The 18,003-nt window shown below is 38.2% G+C and overlaps 1 protein-coding gene across 3 annotated transcripts in view; it reads right to left on the bottom strand.

Annotated features, from left to right (window-relative positions):
- Positions 1-2,954: 2,954 nt before the first annotated feature.
- Positions 2,955-18,003, bottom strand: part of DYRK1A (dual-specificity tyrosine-(Y)-phosphorylation regulated kinase 1A) — a 115,510-nt gene continuing 100,461 nt past the window's right edge. The window contains exons 9-11 of one of the 3 annotated variants that reach the window (XM_006862569.1): positions 10,187-10,493; positions 9,641-9,765; positions 2,955-6,477 (exon numbers count right to left, since the gene is read on the bottom strand). In XM_006862569.1, the coding sequence (XP_006862631.1) occupies positions 5,857-6,477; positions 9,641-9,765; positions 10,187-10,493 (1,053 nt within the window). In that variant the 3' untranslated portion in view covers positions 2,955-5,856. The remainder of the gene's footprint in view (positions 6,478-9,640; positions 9,766-10,186; positions 10,494-18,003) is intronic. The other 2 variants (XM_006862570.1, XM_006862571.1) reach the window with 2 other exon arrangements.

Raw genomic sequence — 18,003 nt, 5'->3', positions numbered from 1 at the left:
TTACTGACTTCACCTACCCCAGATCAACTCACTCCACAAACCCTTACCTCATCAGCAGACTACTGCTGGTCTGTGGTAAGAACACAGATTTCCTTCTTCAGGTCACCATTTCACTGTATTGGGCTGTACATCTTTCAAACCCCTTGCCTTCAATTCAGCTCCAACTCATATAGATGCTGCAAGACAGAACTGCCCCCAGTTTTCAAGTCTGTAAATCTTATGAACGCAATCTGCCGTATCTTTCTCTGGTGCAGTAACTAGAGGGTTTTAACTGTCAACATTTGGGTTGGCAGTCAAGGGTTTACCCACTGTGCTACTAGGGATCCTTAGATCTTGAATAGAAGAACCATTTTACAACACCAAAAGTACTTTTCATTTCAAAGGGAATGACCCAGCCCCATTCTCAACCACCCTCCACTGCACTTCTATTTAGCATTATTCTGAAAGAGTGAATCAAAGATGATACCCAATTCATCAAGCCACTGTATCTTAACCAATTAGGGCATTTTCTACTGACTTGCACTATTCGCTCTCACCTCCTCTTGTTAATGACCCATTACTGGGCATGCCTCCTGGACCAGCTCCTCAGTCCACCCGTCAAGAACCCACCTCACTACCTGAGTATCCTGTGGCACAGTTTCTCCCCTCCTCCTGCAGCTTCCAGGTGAAGAACTCAGGAGCAACTAGTGACTAATGAATGAATATTGAGAGGAACATTTGCAAGAACAAAATAAAACCCAAAAAATTCCTTAAGGTAGCAATTAAAAAAATTTAATTGGAAAGATAATCAAATAAACTATGGTCTTTCAAACAGACAAAATGTTATGTAATACCTACATGACCTTTCTATATGTGGTAAGCTGAAAAACCCTTGAATATTTCCCTAGATATGAGAATGCTTCATCAGCCAAGTCCACCGACTCATTAAATAGAGCTTTTAAAAAATGGAGCATACCTTTTTGCTCATCTTTCAGTATGTTCATACTGAACAAAAACGCGTGCTCCATTTATTTAAAGCTCTATTTCCCCAACCTTCACCAATCGTTTGGCCACTATTTTCTTTGATCCGAACTTTGAAATGCATTTTATTGTCCAACACAACTAACCTGGATCCTCTGATCACCGGCTCAGAACTCAGTTGAGACCCGACAATGCTAACTGCGAAGGCAAAAGGAAACGAGTTCTAGGCTTCCTCACTGATGCCAGGAAGATGGCAGGAGATGGCAGGCAATTCATGACGTGCTGAAACCAACTCACCCACATTCATCCCTGCAGTCTAACTTCTCTTTAGAGGGGCATATTCTAAAAGGAAGAAGCTCCAGGGGAGGGCTGAGTGTTTTCCGGTAAAGAAGCTGGGGATGGAATAGAAGCCAGTGCGGTTATAGGTACCAAGCTGCTTATTGTTATGTGTGTAAATCATAGTGTTTAGTGGAGAAATATCTTTGTCTTTGAAGAGGATTCAAATGCAAAATTGGAAAAAATAAACCATTGTCTTGTGCTGTCTTCGGGTGAATTTTTTCAAGTTATGTTGTAAGAAATGCCTGATTCTTATATCACCTTCTCCCTGCCAGCAGGTAAAATCTGGGTCCTTGACAATGATGCATAATGCTAAAGAAAAAAAGCCAAGCACACAAACCAATGAGCCACTTAACCTTACTAAACAAGTCTTCTACTAAAAAACTCAGAATGCTGTAAAAATATGTGGAAATGACTAATACTGGGTGAAAATGCAACTGATATTCAAAGGACGGCTCTTAGTGGACACACTTAAGAATACTGCTACGCCCCTACAGGAGATGACAAAGAAGGAACGATGCCAACTATCTTCTTAGGTTTCCTGTTCTTTATAATGAAAATTACTTGATATATGCTGTTGTAGGAAACAAATCTAGTAGGTAAGGCAATGATGGTTACTAAAATAACATCGGTTCGACTTTTCCTCACACCAGTGTCTAGTGTCTGGCTCAGCAGACATCCCTGGTAGGATTTTAAGAAATCTGAATATAGTCACAATATACCAAAGCTGTGCACATTTTTGCCCCTCCCCCACTCCCTTCGTCTTAAAATTTCAAACTTTTCCCTTCACATGTAGCACTAAGACCAAGGTCTGTATACAATCTGGCTATGATGTTTTGATCACCACTATAAAAACGGATACACAAATGAGTTTTGAACTTGTTGCCTGAGTTAACCAATAAGACAGGTCAAAAAGAAATTAGGGAACTGGCCTAGGAGAAATTTAGCATTTGTTAACTTCTTTTTATATGGACTTTTTTGTTTATACATTTCCCTACTATAAGAATAGATCAGTAAGTCTAACCACAGAGGAGCGCTGGAAAATGGTACAGTGGCAAACGTGATAGTTGTTCATGAACTTTACATAATTTTTAGATCTTTAATTATTTCTCACATATAGTATAGGTCTAATATTCATAGAATAAAAATAAGCCTCAGTTCCTTTTTCACAAAAATGTGTCAGCTAGATTAAGTAAAATTCTCACACCCTAAGAAAAAATTAAAGGAAGTTTTGTTTTCTTACAAGTAGTAAATTCAGATTTCTCCAGCCAACCTGGATTTTACAAAAATCATCACATTTAACTTATTTTGAAATGTCTCTTACCTCCAAAAGTCAACTTAATATATGCGGCTGCAGGTTAACTTATAAAATCAGAAGGCTTTCAGTTAGAAACTAATTCACTGTGGTGGAAATTCTAGAATTTCTACAAGAAGGTCCCTGATTAGTCCCCATCCTAGGATTTGGGGAACAAGGAACAATAGTATTTGTATTCTGTCTTGCTTCCAAGCAGGTCAAAGTCTATTAGAGAAAAATCATCTAAACCCCCACATTCATTCTAAACACTACAAACAAAAATATGCGCACTTTGAATCAAGGATAAACAGGGTAAATATAGCAGATGAATATAGCAACCATTAAATCTTAAAACTCAAAATGCTCTTCTAAACCTCCAATTTTTCCTTTCAGAGACTTTTGAAACCTATGTTGATGTAACACTTCCTTTCTTACACATCTGACTAAACTTATACTCAGTATACCTACCAGACCATTACCTGGGCCAGGTTAGGTTAATTGCATAGGAAGATTTTTTTTTTTTTAAACTATGTTTACATTTTTCTTAAATTAATTTTAAAAAAGCATAGTAAAGAGTCTGAGGACAAATTATTCAACTGTTTATCATACATAAGACCGCATGACTATAATACAAAGGGGGGTTCTTTTTTCATTTAACGTTACAATATACACAGCAAGTCCGGACTAGATCTTACAATCTGAACACAGGTATTTAACCTTTTCCATGCTGTTTATGTTTACAATGCACAGAAGTCCTGTAACCAAACTGTGTAGTAAAGCACACAAAACTGGGCTGTAACATAACACAGTATGCAGAAGCAGTGATTGTATGAGTTGCTTTTATGTAAATATCGGTTTAAAAACTGCTTTTGTTTTCGGTGCTTGCTAAGATGTGGCAACCAGCACAGAAAGAAAATGACCTGACTGATAAAATATCTGAACCTTATTATCACTAAAACAGCAAATTACTGAAGTCCTTTTTGATATTGCCATACTCAAGCTGATACCCTTTTATATACTGTAAACCTTTAGGAACTACCAAAGTTCAAAAGTCATCCACAGGCTTGACATTTAATTATAAAATAAATATGGATCTCCTGATTAACAACAAAATTTGTGTGTGTGTGTGGTTTAGGAAATAAAAAAGGTATTTCCAACTTTCGATTCACATATACATTGTTTTAAGCCTTTCTTTTGTCACTGCTTACTCATAGAAAAACCTGCTTTTGTTCAGAAAAACTTGACCTTGTCAGCCACATGGAATTGACCAATAAAAAGTAATGTGGTGTTCTGCTGAGTTGTTTTGAACAGGGTTTATCGGCAGAGGTAGATTACTGCTTCTTTCCTAGGCTTCTATTGATCCTGGACAGGTAAATTATCTTCATTCTCCCAATTCAACCACTCAAAAAACATAACTTCCTAAAATTGGTCAATTTAAAATGGGAACACAAATTTAGCAACTGCCAGACTGTGTTATATTAAGGCAGCGTAATCTGAAAACTAGGCACCTGTTAAACACCAGCCTGTTAGCTTCAGGTCATGCGTGAGTTCTGCTTTACCCGTGCTCATATTCGGGACCTGTTGGTGCAATCAAGGTCTTGTTTTCAAGTTTACAAGTAGGTTAATCAGGAATACAAGAATCAGCTGCTGGTTCCATAGCTTGTGGATCCAGTGTCCCTTTCCTCTCAGAAGCCTGAACACATTTATAATGTAACAGATGTTGCCATCTTGAGTTGGATGTCAATCTATTATGTTCAGTACACAGATTGCTGTAAATGTATTGGCTATGGATTCAACAACAGTTCCAGTTTTGTTTAAGCAATAGTACAGCCATAATTTTCAACTGACATTTAAAAATGGTCTAGTTACACCTTGTGTCAAAGTGCAGAACTGCTACATTATTGGTTACAGACATCTATGTGCTATAAAAACAGCTTTGGTACAATAAATTATCAAAAAAGAAAATAAATTTTTGTAAAATTCACAGCATAATTGTGAGGCAAAAAGCAGTCACATAAAATTCTGCATTTTTTTTTTTTTTAAAAATGTTCAGGATGAACAGAAGACATCTTTGTGCAGAAGAAATGGTGGAGATACCACGTGCCGAGAAAAAGCAAAAGAAAAAGTAAAAAGCAGGAAGGGACACAGCTGTAGCTATTTTCATCAAAGCAAACCACTACTTCTGTGACCTTCAACCAATAAGGAAGTCAACTTTATGACACACGCAAAGTGACCTTGCAATACCTTACAATTAGTGGGTCACAAAAGTCTATTTTAAAAGAAAGGCCTCTTGAATTACCCATTCTCTGTGTTTTCAGCATTAAGGACTATCTGCAAAAGCATGTCCAAAAGTGATTGCATCTGAAATGGCAGGCTCTTCTAATTTAGAGTCCAAATCCATAAGGCCAAAGGTTATCCCAAAGACCACCACTCAGACCTCCCCAGGACTGGCCATAACTGACCCGTTGATTGCTTCTCAGTGCACCTTGGTTAGGAGACCAGTCACGTTCCATTACTATCTCCCTGCGGCCTCAAAAAAAAACCAACAAAAAACAGGAGGCCCCCAGAATCCCATGTAATTGCTGCTTTGCTCCTCAGTAGGTTCAGACAGGAGAGTGCTGATTCCCGCCACTTAGCATGCTTACTGTGCCTTACAAATTTCAACACAACCGTCCCTTTCATATAGCTGAAGATGATGTTTGTGTAAGCTGGAGGTCCCTCTTCCCTACAGTACTGCATTTCTGTGCCCAAGTGTGTTTAGAGGACTTAAAAACCCAAATATCCCACCCCACCCAAAACTAAACAAAAACGGGGCAAAGGAAAAAAAAAAAGGGGGGGAGGGGGGGAGAAACACCCTTATGGGGCCCTTGATGCAAATTATGTGCAGTGCCTTTTATTTTAAAATTAGTTGGCAAATGACCAAGACCAACATGTGAACATTAACTTTTGTTGAATAGAAAGACAAAAAAAACCCCACTATGATTGGGATGTGGCAAGTTAAAACAGGGGAGGCAAAAGGAGAGGTGCTACCTCTGAGCTATCCATAAAGATGGGTTTGGACATGGCTCTTTAAAAAACTTCATTGTTCCTTTGCAATCTTTTCAAGTTAAAAAATAATAATAATAATAATAAAGGTCAGCTTTGCCCTCTTGTAGCGGTTCAGTGTGTTAATCTCCTTCTGATTCAAGCAGCTTTGCACTTTGTTTTTGGAAAAAAACACCACTTCTATAAAAACACACAAGAAACAAACTCAAGTTTCAATTTAGTCACGAGCTAGCTACAGGACTTTGTTGAACACAAACTCCTGTCATGGGAGACTCTTCTCTATCAATTCCTTGCCTCATTGTCAGATGTCCTTCAGTCATGTAATGTGCAGGACCTGTATTAGCAGAAAATTGGTATGTTGGATGTCCAGCTATGCCAGTCTCTTGGCGAGGATTGGAGTAGACGGTTAAATTAACGTCCATAGCTCCATTCTGTCCAAAGTCCAAGGTATTAGCAGCCACTGGACGATTCTGGTAGGCCTGATTGCCTTGATTACCAGTAGAGGAGGAAGATGTAGAGGAAGAAGTAGTTGAGGAAGACAGGGATGTCATGGAGTGGTGACTATGGCCAACCTCCATAGAATCCTGGGTAGAGGAGCTATTCGTTGGAGAATTGTAGACCCTTGGCCTGGTCCGGTTACCCAAGGCTTGTTGTCCATGGTGGTGGTGGTGGTGGTGGTGATGGTGATGGTGATGGGAACTATTTCCATGGTGATGATGTAATGCATTCTGTTGAGGGGCTACATGAAAGGTGGTTTCTTGAACAGGATGAGTTTCAACAGTGACTTGTGTAGGGGCTTCCGTGCCTGACCAACCAAGAGGAGCAGGAAACTGCTGACGCACCTAGAAGAACAGATTTTAAAAAGCATTTAGTCAGAGTACTGTTTACAAACTTTTGTCTTCAAAGTCTACTGACATTTGCATTTATATTGCGAACATTTACATTAAGGAGAAAGTTTTGAAACTTTTAATTTGTTAGACAATTCTAGAATTCAAGATGCCAAATATATTCAAGAGTGAAAATAAAAAGTATGTTACTATGAGAACTGTAATTTTTAGTAAATTATATCCATAACTAAGTTCAGATACTTCATTAGCCATTTCCTTTCCTGGACAGCATTAATGATGCCAGAAGTTAGCATACTTTTTCTATAGAGAGGTAAGAAAATATTTTTAATAGATTTCAAAGAATTCTTAACTTTCCCCTAAAATTCCTCTCTCTTTACCTTTCCTGTTCCAATAAAACCACTAAAATACATTCAGCTGATCCACAATTCTCTATCCAATCCATAAACAAGTCTTACTGCACCTACCTACACTGCTGTGAATTTCATGATGACCCTGTATACAATGCCATACCAGTGTATCCAAATGGCCTCTTCTCTAGCCGCCACCTCATTACTCCAACCTAGGCCGTAGCATCACATGCCTAGACTAACAACGTTTCCTAAAGAAACTCCCAGCTCCCACACCACACTCCCTGTCTCCAATTCATTCTCCAGAGAATAGCAAAAATGATCTTTTAGAAATATAAGTCCTATTCTCTTGTTTAAAAACCCCTTAATGATGCTCATAGAAAACCAAAATACAGTTAATTGCTGTTATTCTTGGTAGTTATTCTATACAGTCCCCACAAACAAAGAATTAGCAAATATTTGAACCAGCTTGGAATATGCCCTTTGGAAAACTCAAATGATGCACATGTCTGTGAATGAAGCTCAAAGTGCAGTGGTGGTTGATTTGATTTTGGGGTTACAAACAGACTTTCGTGAGTTACAGCAGTCATGTAAACCCATGACAGTAATTCAAAATCAACACAAATGGGCTACACAATAGGGCCAATGCCCATCTCCCCCTTGGGTCATCCTTTCCCACTGCTCTAGGTTCCACACACATACACAGGTCATTCCAGTTCCTGGCCTTTTAAGATCTTTCAAATGCCTCAAGCACTAAATATGTCAATGATATGGGGGGAAGTCATAGGGACACTTTGTCAAACAAACTAGGAAAGTGTTTCAAAAAGTAGGGAAAAGTTGCCATTGTCCAATGTGGTTGATGGATGAAGACAAGCAATTAGAATGTCTATGGGACTCATTCAAGGGAGTTTACTGATGACACAGGCACAAACAGTTTCTGTGGAGTCAAGCGGCAGTAATCTAATTGCAGCAGGCTATAGAGTTTTTATAAGGAGCTCTGGTAGCGTAGTGGTTACGAATCGGGCTGTGAACCTTAAGGTCAGTGGTTCTCAACTACCAGCCGCTCCGCGGGAGAAAGATGAGGCTTTTCTACTCCCGTAAAGATTTACACCCTCGGAAACCCTGTACAGGGTTGCTATGGGTCAGAACCGACTCGATGGCACTTAACAACAACAATAGAGTTTTTATAAGGTAAAGGAATAGACACCACAGGTAGCAGAAATACAAGGTAAGAAAACACAGGGTCAGGGAAAGGTTGTTTCAGATGGGAGAGAGCTGTGAATAGTTAATGCTGGTAAAAAGAAAGCACCAATAGAGAAGAGAGGCTGCAAGGAGCTAGAGGTGTATCCACAAGCAAAGCCCAGCATGGAGCAGGACAGGAGACAGAGCTGGGTGGGTGGGCTTGGCCTTGAGCAGGAAGAAACACAAATGGCTTTTTCTAAAGAAAAGAGCATGAGAGACAAACAACTGTGCATGTAAGTAGGACTATGTAGTCACTATATATTAAAAGCTGAACACTATTTTCTTTATAACACAAGAGTGAGCATAGAGAAGGTAAGTCAAAATCTTCAGCAGAGTAGAAAAGCTTAAAACAGTTATTACAGAGAATTGGAGAAATGGTAAGTAAGATTGCCAGCAAAAACACACAAAGCAAAAACCAAACTCAGTGTCATCGAGTGAATTTCAACTCACAGAGACCCTACAGGACATAGTACAACTCCCCATAGCGTTTCCACAATAAATCTTTGTGGAAGCAGACTGCCTCGTCTTTATCTTTTAGTTAGCAGCTGAGCACTTAACACACTTGAGATGGGTAAACACCAATCAACAGAACAATGTATCCATGTATCCGATAGTATTCAGTAGCACCAATTATAAGAATGGAAAAGAGACTGATAGATTTCAACCATCAAATATTACATTGACTCCTCACTATAAAACACCATGTGCTTAATACAGACTATTATTTTACAAAGACAATTAAAATACTACTCCTGGTATGGCACTGTAGAATAAACACTGGACTGCTAACTACAAAGTCAGTGGTTCAAACCTATCAATCACTCCTTGGAAACCCTATACAGGGTCATTATGAGTCGAAACTGACTCAAAGGCACTTAACAACAACCATCTTATCTATCTCAATATTTTTTAAAATTATTAATGAATTTTAAACAGGCTTAAAAAGCAAGTGCAAAAACATACAGAAGTTCAAAATCAAGTGATAGACTCAGAATACAGGGCAATCAATGCTAACAGGCCCCGGGACCTTTTACATTATACATAGTACTTAGTGTGTTATATTACTGCAGGATAGTTAATTAAGTTTGTGACCCAGCCAAAGTTACTTAACCCATGAAGTTTCAGTTCCCACTGTAAAATATGGCTCAAATCAGTGTAAAGCTCAAAATAATGCTGTGACAAATGAGGGAACACAAGAAAACACGTGGAACAGTAACTGCTATGCACCCAATAAATGCCAGCTCTGGTAGTGTAATGGTTACAAATCGGGCTAAGAACCGCAAGGTCAGCAGTTCGAAACTACCAGCTGTTCCGCAGGAGAAAGATGCTTTCTGCTCCTGTAAATATTTACAGCCTTGGAAACCCTATACAGGGTAGCTATGAGTCGGAACCAACTCCACAGCACATAACAACAACATTTCTAAACAAGGAGGGGGAAAGTGGAAGGATGTGCTCCTGTAATTGTAATAAAGTTACATCTCCTCATAAATAAGCACGCTATGACCTCTAAGAGTGAATCAATAATGACTCTAAAGTAATATTGCCAGGAGTGGCCACTGTGAGCAGACCTGGGGACTGTGTGTCTCGCAGTCCATGGCCTGGACAGCAGCTGTGAAGTGCCCCCCACTGTGCCGGTGCTGATGCGTTGGGTCTGACCGTGCTCTCCCACTGTTGCTTGTCCCCGATGATCCACCTTAAAAATCACAACACAGTACGACTTGTGAGTTCAAAGTTTATATTCTAATATCATAATATTAAGCTGATGTCATTATCATAAAACCATAGGATTTTCTGTCTAAAAGGAAGGTCATTCATATCAACCATTCTATAAAACACAATCAAGTTTGGGCAAACTAAAGGAAAACATAAGCATATGGAAAAAATAGTTCCACTTAAGAAACAATTAAAATTTCTGGTTAATAAACAGTTGTGTTTCCAACTACCACACAAAATGTATTACATGTATAATTTTTTTTTCGGTGGATAAATTTTATTACTAACACAGAGAGATGAAACGAAGTAAACTCATTCCACCCTACCCCATTAATCAATTTTACCCACACTATAAAAGAATCTCACTTTGCAAAGAGAACACAAAGCAAGGAGGAACAGACCTGAGCTTGAAGATGTACTGGAGGTGGTGCCTGAAGACTGGGACTGCTCCATTGCAGGGCTTGTGGATACACTGTTGCTTGTGTTTGTACCTTCATCAGCCGTTTTCTTGAAAAAACTGTGCTGCAGGGCATAATATGGTTGGATTCGTGTTTTGGGGTCATAATCAAGCATCCTTAAAATGAGGTCTTTGAACTTCAAGTAGTCAGCTACCGTATGACCTGATTCCCCAGCACGGCGCCCACCAGGCCCTCCAGTTTCAACTCCGAGGATATTATGAAGTTTGCGGGTTGCTGGTGGTTTATACTCCTAAAAAGAAATAGAGGGCTTTCTTTAATGGAGTAAGACGGTCTACTGCATTTTTGCACAAAAAAATGTGTGTGTGTGTGGGGGGAGGATATGCACGCCCTTCTATGTTTGACAATAAATCCTCTCCTCCACTCCCAAGTAATTCTGTATTTACACATTCAACTATTTCAAGTATTTACATAGTCTTACACCAATATGTAAAAAACACAAGAAACATAGTGTTCTTTCTAGAGGGAGTCAGAGGTAGCAAACAAACTTATTTGTGTAAAATACAGTACATAACTGCACATATATTTTAACATAGTATTTGTTGAGGCCTGTTATAGTCTGATCTTCTGCATTTTCCAAACATTATTATTCTCAACACCCTACAGTTGGCGAAATTCAACATAATTTTGAGTGCAAAAACAACTTTAAAGACAATCTAGTTAGTCCAGGGTGCAGCAATCTATGGCCTGGCTGAGGTTATCAGTACACTCTAGCTAAAGATGGAGTCCATGTGTGGCACCATACGAGAAGCAACTTGACTACAAGGTTTGTTTGAACAGCAAGGTTGGTGGTTCAAACTTATCAGAGGCTTGTTGGAAACCTTATACAGGGTCACTGTGAAGTGGAACTGAGTCAGCAGCACGTAACAACAAGAACTAAACAGGGTTTTTATAAAGGGTAACAAAATACACAAAGACGACTATGCAACAGACTGCAAAGCCTAGGACACATTGATTATCTAGTCTCTTACAGAAGGAGCTTGGAGTTCTGGTAGCATAGTGGATTATGAACTGGGCTGGTAACTGCAAGCAGTTCAAAACTACCAGTCACTCTGCTGAAGATGAAGCTTTCTGTTCCTGTAAAGATTTACAGCCTCGGAAACCCTATGTTGGGTTGCTTAGTCAGAAATTACTAGAAAGTATACAACCACCACCACCAGTCCTTTATAGAGATCGTAGGCATATGCCAAGCGTGCCTCTGCTCATTGCTCCTGGCCCTATGCACTGAGAACCTGAATATACTCTCTTCAGGAACAATAGCTTGCTAGGGTTTTCGTGACCACATCAAAGAAGTACATCCCATGTAAGAAATCACTACCTGCTCATATTTAAAGAAATTTGAAGTATATTCTTTATTTTTCCATTTAAGGAATTTAAGGAGTCCGGATGTCACAGTGATTGATGTCTCATCAAGAGAAAGATGAGGCATTCTACTTCCATAAAGATTAAAGCCTTAGAAACCCTATGGGGCAGTTCTACTCTTCTATAGGGTTACTATGGGTGAGAATTGATTATGGCAATGGGTTTGGGGTTTGGTTAATAAATATACTTAAAATTTTACTCAGACACATACTAAGAATTATTTTTAGAAAGGTGTTTTCAAATAATATAACCCTTACATTGTTAGTTGCTATAAGGTTGGTTCTGACTCAGGGTAATCCCGTATGTGCTGAGCAAACCTGCTTCACACAGTTTTCAAGGCAATGATAAAAGCAACTTGCTACGATTGTCTTCCAAGGGTTCAAACCACAACCCTCAGTCAGTAGTCGAGTGATTAACCATTTGTACCACCTGGTGGTGGTGGTAATAGTATGCCATGGAGATGGTTCTGACTCATAGTGAATAGAGTTTCCGAGGTTATAAATCTTTATTATGGGAGCAGAAAGCCTCACCTTTCTTCATGGAACGGCTGGTAGTTTTGAACTGCTGATCTTCTGGTTAGCAGGCCAAATTGTACACATTTTGCTACCAGAGCTCATTTGTACCACCTAGGAATTCTTAAGATCCCTATGAATACTTAATTTATTCAAACATCTTTGGTCCTATATGTAATGTAGAAATGCTAACCAAACAGGTAAGCAAGTCATTGCTTTCTAAGTACTTACCAGAAAATTAAGGACTCAGAGAAGCCAGAAGCAACTAAACACTAGCTAATCTAAGGGAAGGCTATGGATGGAGCCAGGCAGGAGAGCCTGCAGAGGGAACAAAGTATCTTGAAGGACTGCAAGGATAGAGGCAGAACTAAAAGGGACCAAGTTGGCTGTGGGTCTGTTGGTTGGGCAGTAATGCATATAGAGAGACTCTCTCTCCCAGTGCTCAAAACACCAAGAATGCTCAAGGGCAAGTTCTGATTCCAGCCTGAAGAATCCAAGTCATGTACATAAAGATCCCACTAAACTATAAAGGAGACTCACTTACACTCGAGTCTGATATACATTTAAAAATTACAGATACAATTAAAAACAAACATTAAAAAAGAAAAAAAGAGGCTAATTATCAACAACAACAAAAAAAAAAAACCCCCGCTGAAAAAAATCAACACAAAAATAGCCCCGGATGTTGAGATCAGCAGACAAGCAATTTAAAGTAAACCAAAACTTTTATTTAAGGACAAACAAATAGTAGGGTATGTGTGTGTATATACATATGTGTGTGTTTGTATGTATGTATATATATATATATATGTACACACAAATATTTACTGCTTTTAACTACAGACTGGACTCAGCAACAACAGCAGCAGCAAAAAAAAAATAAAAATAAAAAAAATGACTGAATTAGAACTCAGGGCAATAGAAACACACACAAAAAGAAAACAGAATGAATAAACCATAGACCTCTGGGATAACAGCAAACCCTTTAATATACCTGTAACTAAGAGAACCAGAAAGAGTAGAGAAAAACACTGAAGGACAAAAATATCTAAAAAAGGTAAAGTATGAAGGTTTTCAAAATTTGCTTAAGAGTTCTACCCTCAGATCCAAGAAACTCAGCCAACCACTAAGCAGGGAAAACCACCAACAAAAATCATATTTAGGGAATAAATAATCTTGAGTTTAATCAAACATAAAAATATTAAAATTAGCCAGGAGTCAGGGGAACAATGGTAGTGGCAGGAATGGCTATTGACTTATCAGAAATAATAAAAGCCAAAAAACAAAACATAACATCTCTTTTCTTTTCTGGGGGAAAAAAAAAAAATGTCCACTTAGAATTCTATGCAAACCAAAAGTTACGTTCCAAAAATGAAAGAAAATAAAAAAGAATGCTTAGGAAAATTCAACAAACAACATCAATCACAATAAAATAAAAACATAAAGGAAGTTGTAAGCCAGATATTGCAGAAAGGAATTAAACACCAGAAAGAGCAAAATGTGTATGTTGTTGTTATGTGTCCTTGTGACAGTTCCAACTCATAGTGACCCTGTATAAGATTCCAAGGAGCAGCTGGTGTGTTTGAACTGCCAACCTTACAGTTAGCATTCCAGTATTTACCCTACAGTGTCACCCCAGGACTTGGGTAAATATAAAAGTTCTTTTGCATTATCTTTATTTTTTAATGTTTTAAAATTTCTATTTTCAATTAAACAGCTAATAATGCGTGGTGAGCATTATAACACAGAATTAATACATGACAAAAGATGGGATTTAGATAGAATTATGCAATTAGCATACTTCTATGTAAATAATGCGCACGAGTTTTGCAAACCAGGTAACCCTGGGCACATCAGTTTCCTATGTACACTGTCTGCATGTTCTCATTATTTATGTGAGTACATCATATGAGAAAAACAGTATTATATTGTTTATCATATGATATATCACTATTTGAAGATAAACTGGCAAGTTAATAAAAATTACACACATGGGAATCCCTCCCAAACCCCCCCCTATGGCATGCACCTTCTCCATTTGTTTGCCAACCACCCCACCCCATGGGAGGTTATTTCCATAAACACAGCTATGGAAACTTTTTTTTAGCATGTTTACAAAAAACTTCAGGGCTGAGGAGGAGGTTAGCAAACAAATATAAAAGGCTCATTAATTAAAGAAATAAAAAATACAGTCGCTTAAAGGTCAACAGAAGAGACGTAATACTAAAAGTATGATATTGAACCAAAAGGTGGCAGAAATGAAGAAACAAAGAATACAAATAAAACAATCTAATACTTCTGGATAATTAAAAATGCTAGATACTCATTGTAAAAGTGAATTATCAGACTAGATTAAAATGCACAACTCAGCTATTTGTTGAATATAAAAGTCATTCTTTAAATATAAAGATAATGATGAAGTTTTTATAAAAAAAAGGTAGTAAAAAGATACTGTACATTCACCCAAATAACCCAAATCTTATACATTTATTTACCAACCACTTTCTTCCCACTGGAGAGATATTTTTGTAAGTGCTGCTATACCAATTGTTTATAACATGTCGCTGTAAAATTAGCATAGATTGCTTATGAAAATAACTCATGAAAGGAGGGTATGGTTAAACACAGGAAGCATATAGTATTTGTATAAAAAATTGTTGTTCTTGGTAAGTGCTATCAAGTTGGTTCCGACTCATAGCAACCCTGTATTGGGTGGTTTCCAAGGAATAGCTGGTGGGTTTGAACTGTCAACCTTGTGGTTTACAGTCCAGTGCTGAACCTACAGTGCCACAGCAGGAGTCTAAAAATATGGTAATAACATGGAAATGCTGAAAACATGAAAGCAGAAATAGCTACAGTAGTATCAGAATATAGACATAAATTTTTAGGGATAACGAGGAATATTTCATAATGATTAAAGGGTCAATTTATTAAGAAGCCACAATAATCCCCAAATATAGATACAGCTATTAACAGAGCTTAAAAAAACAAAAAGCAACTAAATGAAGATTTAGGAGAATTTTAGATTACTGCAAAAGATTAGTACTCCTCTATCAATTATTTAAAGAACACATACATACATTCACACAAAATAAGGATACAGATGTTAAGAACTATATGACTTATTGATATTTGCAGACCACCACACCAAACAACGAATCCTGGTTAAATGCTATCGGAAAAGCACTGAACTGCTAGCAAAAAGGTTCATACCCACTAGCCGCTTCTCAGAAAACCTATACAGGGTTGCTGAGTCAGAACTGACTTGTCAGCACATAACAAGAACAAACAAAATGATAAAGAGCACAGATGTCACTTTGAAAGCTACGGTACGCCTGACCCAATCCATCCATGCTATTTCCAATGGCCTCTAATGCACGTGAATTATGGTGGTGGCAAAGAATATTTAAAGTACCATGGACTTCTATAAAAACAAATCCATACTGTAAGATATATACAGCCAGCCTGCTACTTAGAAGACTTCAGCATTCAGTTTGGAAAAGTGGATCCGCAGAAAAGAGGAAAATCCTCAACAAGATAGACTGGCACAGTAGGGCAACAATGAGTTCAAACGTTAACAACAACTGTTAGAATGGCGTAGGAAAGGGTTTCATTCTGTTGTGCCTAGGGTCACTATGAGCTGGAACAGATTTGACAGCACCTAACACCACCACCGGTAGGGTAGTGGTTACGAAACGGGCTGCGAACCTCAGGGTCAGCAGGTCGAAACTACCAGCTGTTTAGCGGGAGAAAGATGAGGCTTTCTGCTCCCATAAAGATTTATAGCCTCGGAAACCCTGTACAGGGTTGCTATGGGTTGGAACTGACTCCATGGCACATACCACCACCACCACCACCACCACCAAACAAATACAAAATACTAATTCTTTTCAAGTGCGTATGGAATGCACCAAAACATAAAACAAAAAAGTCTTAATGAATTTCAAAGGAGTACAAGCAAAGTGGGTTTTTTTTTTTTACCATATTGTTATCGTTAAGTGCCGTTCAGTCGGTCCCAACTCATAGTGACCCTGTATACAGTTTCCGAAGAGCAGCTAGTGGGATTTGAATTGCCAATATTGTGGTTTGTGCAATCCAGTGTTTATCCTGATGCAACACCAGGAATGATCCTAGTGCTACTAAAACTGGTAATCATTAACATTGAAATTAAGTAACAAAGTTTTAATTAGTGATGGCTCAAAGGAGAAATTCAAAATGGTTTTCAAAATGAATGATTATTAAAACATAACAACATAAGTCGATGCATACAATTAAACCACTGTTTAGACAGAAATTTACCCATTAGATGCTTCTGTAACAATTAAAATCAATAACTTAGGTAGAAGCTAAAAAAAGGCAGTCAACCCAAAATAATTGGAAATAAACTAAACAAAAATCAACAAAATAGCAACTAGACAAAAAACAACAATAACAAAAAAACCCACTACATTTACAGTGAGTTGATTCCAACTCAAAGTGAACACCTATGTTGTTGTTAGGTGCCATCGAGTCCTTATGCACAGCAGAACAAAACACTGCCTGGTCCTGGGCCAACCTCACTACTGTTGCCATGCTTGAGTCCACTGATGCTGCCACTTGGCCAATCCATCTTGATAGGGGTCTTCCTCTTTTTCTCTGACCCTTACCAAACATGATATCCTTCTCCAGACCAGTCCCCTACTGACAATATGTCTGAAGTATGAGAGACGAAGTTTGGCCATCCTGGCCTCCAAGGAGCACTCTGGCTGCACTTTTTCCAAAACAGATCTGTTGGTTTTTTGGCAGCCCATGGCACTTTTAGTATTCTCCAACACCATAATTCAAAGGCATCAATTCTTCTACGGTCTTCCTTATTCACTGTCCAGCTTTCGCATGCACATGAGATATTAACCTATGTTGTTGTTGTTATGTGCTGTGGAGTATACAAAGCAGGGTAATACTGCTCCAGAGAGTTCCCACTGGTACAAAACTTTACAAAAGCTGAACTGTCCATCTTTTTCCCCACAGAATGGAGGGTACAAACCACCCACCTTTCTGTAAGCAGTCAAGCACTTTAATCACTGTACCACCAGCAGTCCTCAAGAACAAGAATTGTGAGGGGAAGGGGAGACCAAAGTAAAAACCTGAGTGTTTGCACACAAGTAGCCACTATAAGGTATAAAAGAGATTACCATTACAGATTCTCCAAAAATTAAAAATAATGAATTATGAATGATTTTATGCTGAAAAATTCAACAACTGAGATGAAAATGAACACTTTTTAAAACACACACCTTAACAAAATTGACTCAAAATGAAAATCTAAATAGCCCTGTATTTATCAAAATATTGAGTCACAATTAATAACCTACAAAGGAACTCCCCGAACTATAATGGTGGGTTTCACAGATGATGTACAGTAAACATTTACAGAAACTGCTTAGCTTATACAAATTGTTCCAGATTAAGAATAATTCCCAGTATGTTTTATGAAATAAAGCTAATCCTTAGATACGAATCTAATATATATTAAGAAGAAAAATTTAGGCAAATATCCATCATTAACACAGAAACCAAGTTTGGTTTATCATAAACATTTCAAAAATAGATTAACGTACCTTGCCACATTAACAGGAGAAAAACTACAATCAACTATGCATATGGCAAGTAATGTGTGATAACATTCAAAACCCATTTCTGATTTTTTAATAGAATCTCTCAAAAAAAATGAGAAAACAGGCAAATATACCAAATGAATGTTGTTGTTGTTGTCAGGTGCCATCGAGTCGGAACTGACTCATAGCGACCCCATGCACAGCAGAACGAAACAATGCTCGATCCTGAGCCAACCTCACCACCGCTGCCACCCCCGAGTCCATCAATGATGCC

The sequence above is a fragment of the Chrysochloris asiatica genome, unplaced genomic scaffold (assembly GCF_000296735.1).
Source record: "Chrysochloris asiatica unplaced genomic scaffold, ChrAsi1.0 scaffold00049, whole genome shotgun sequence".
Classification (NCBI taxonomy): Eukaryota; Metazoa; Chordata; class Mammalia; order Afrosoricida; family Chrysochloridae; genus Chrysochloris; species Chrysochloris asiatica.
Note: the sequence above shows the minus strand (reverse complement) of the source record. Positions and strands in the feature narration are given on the sequence as shown.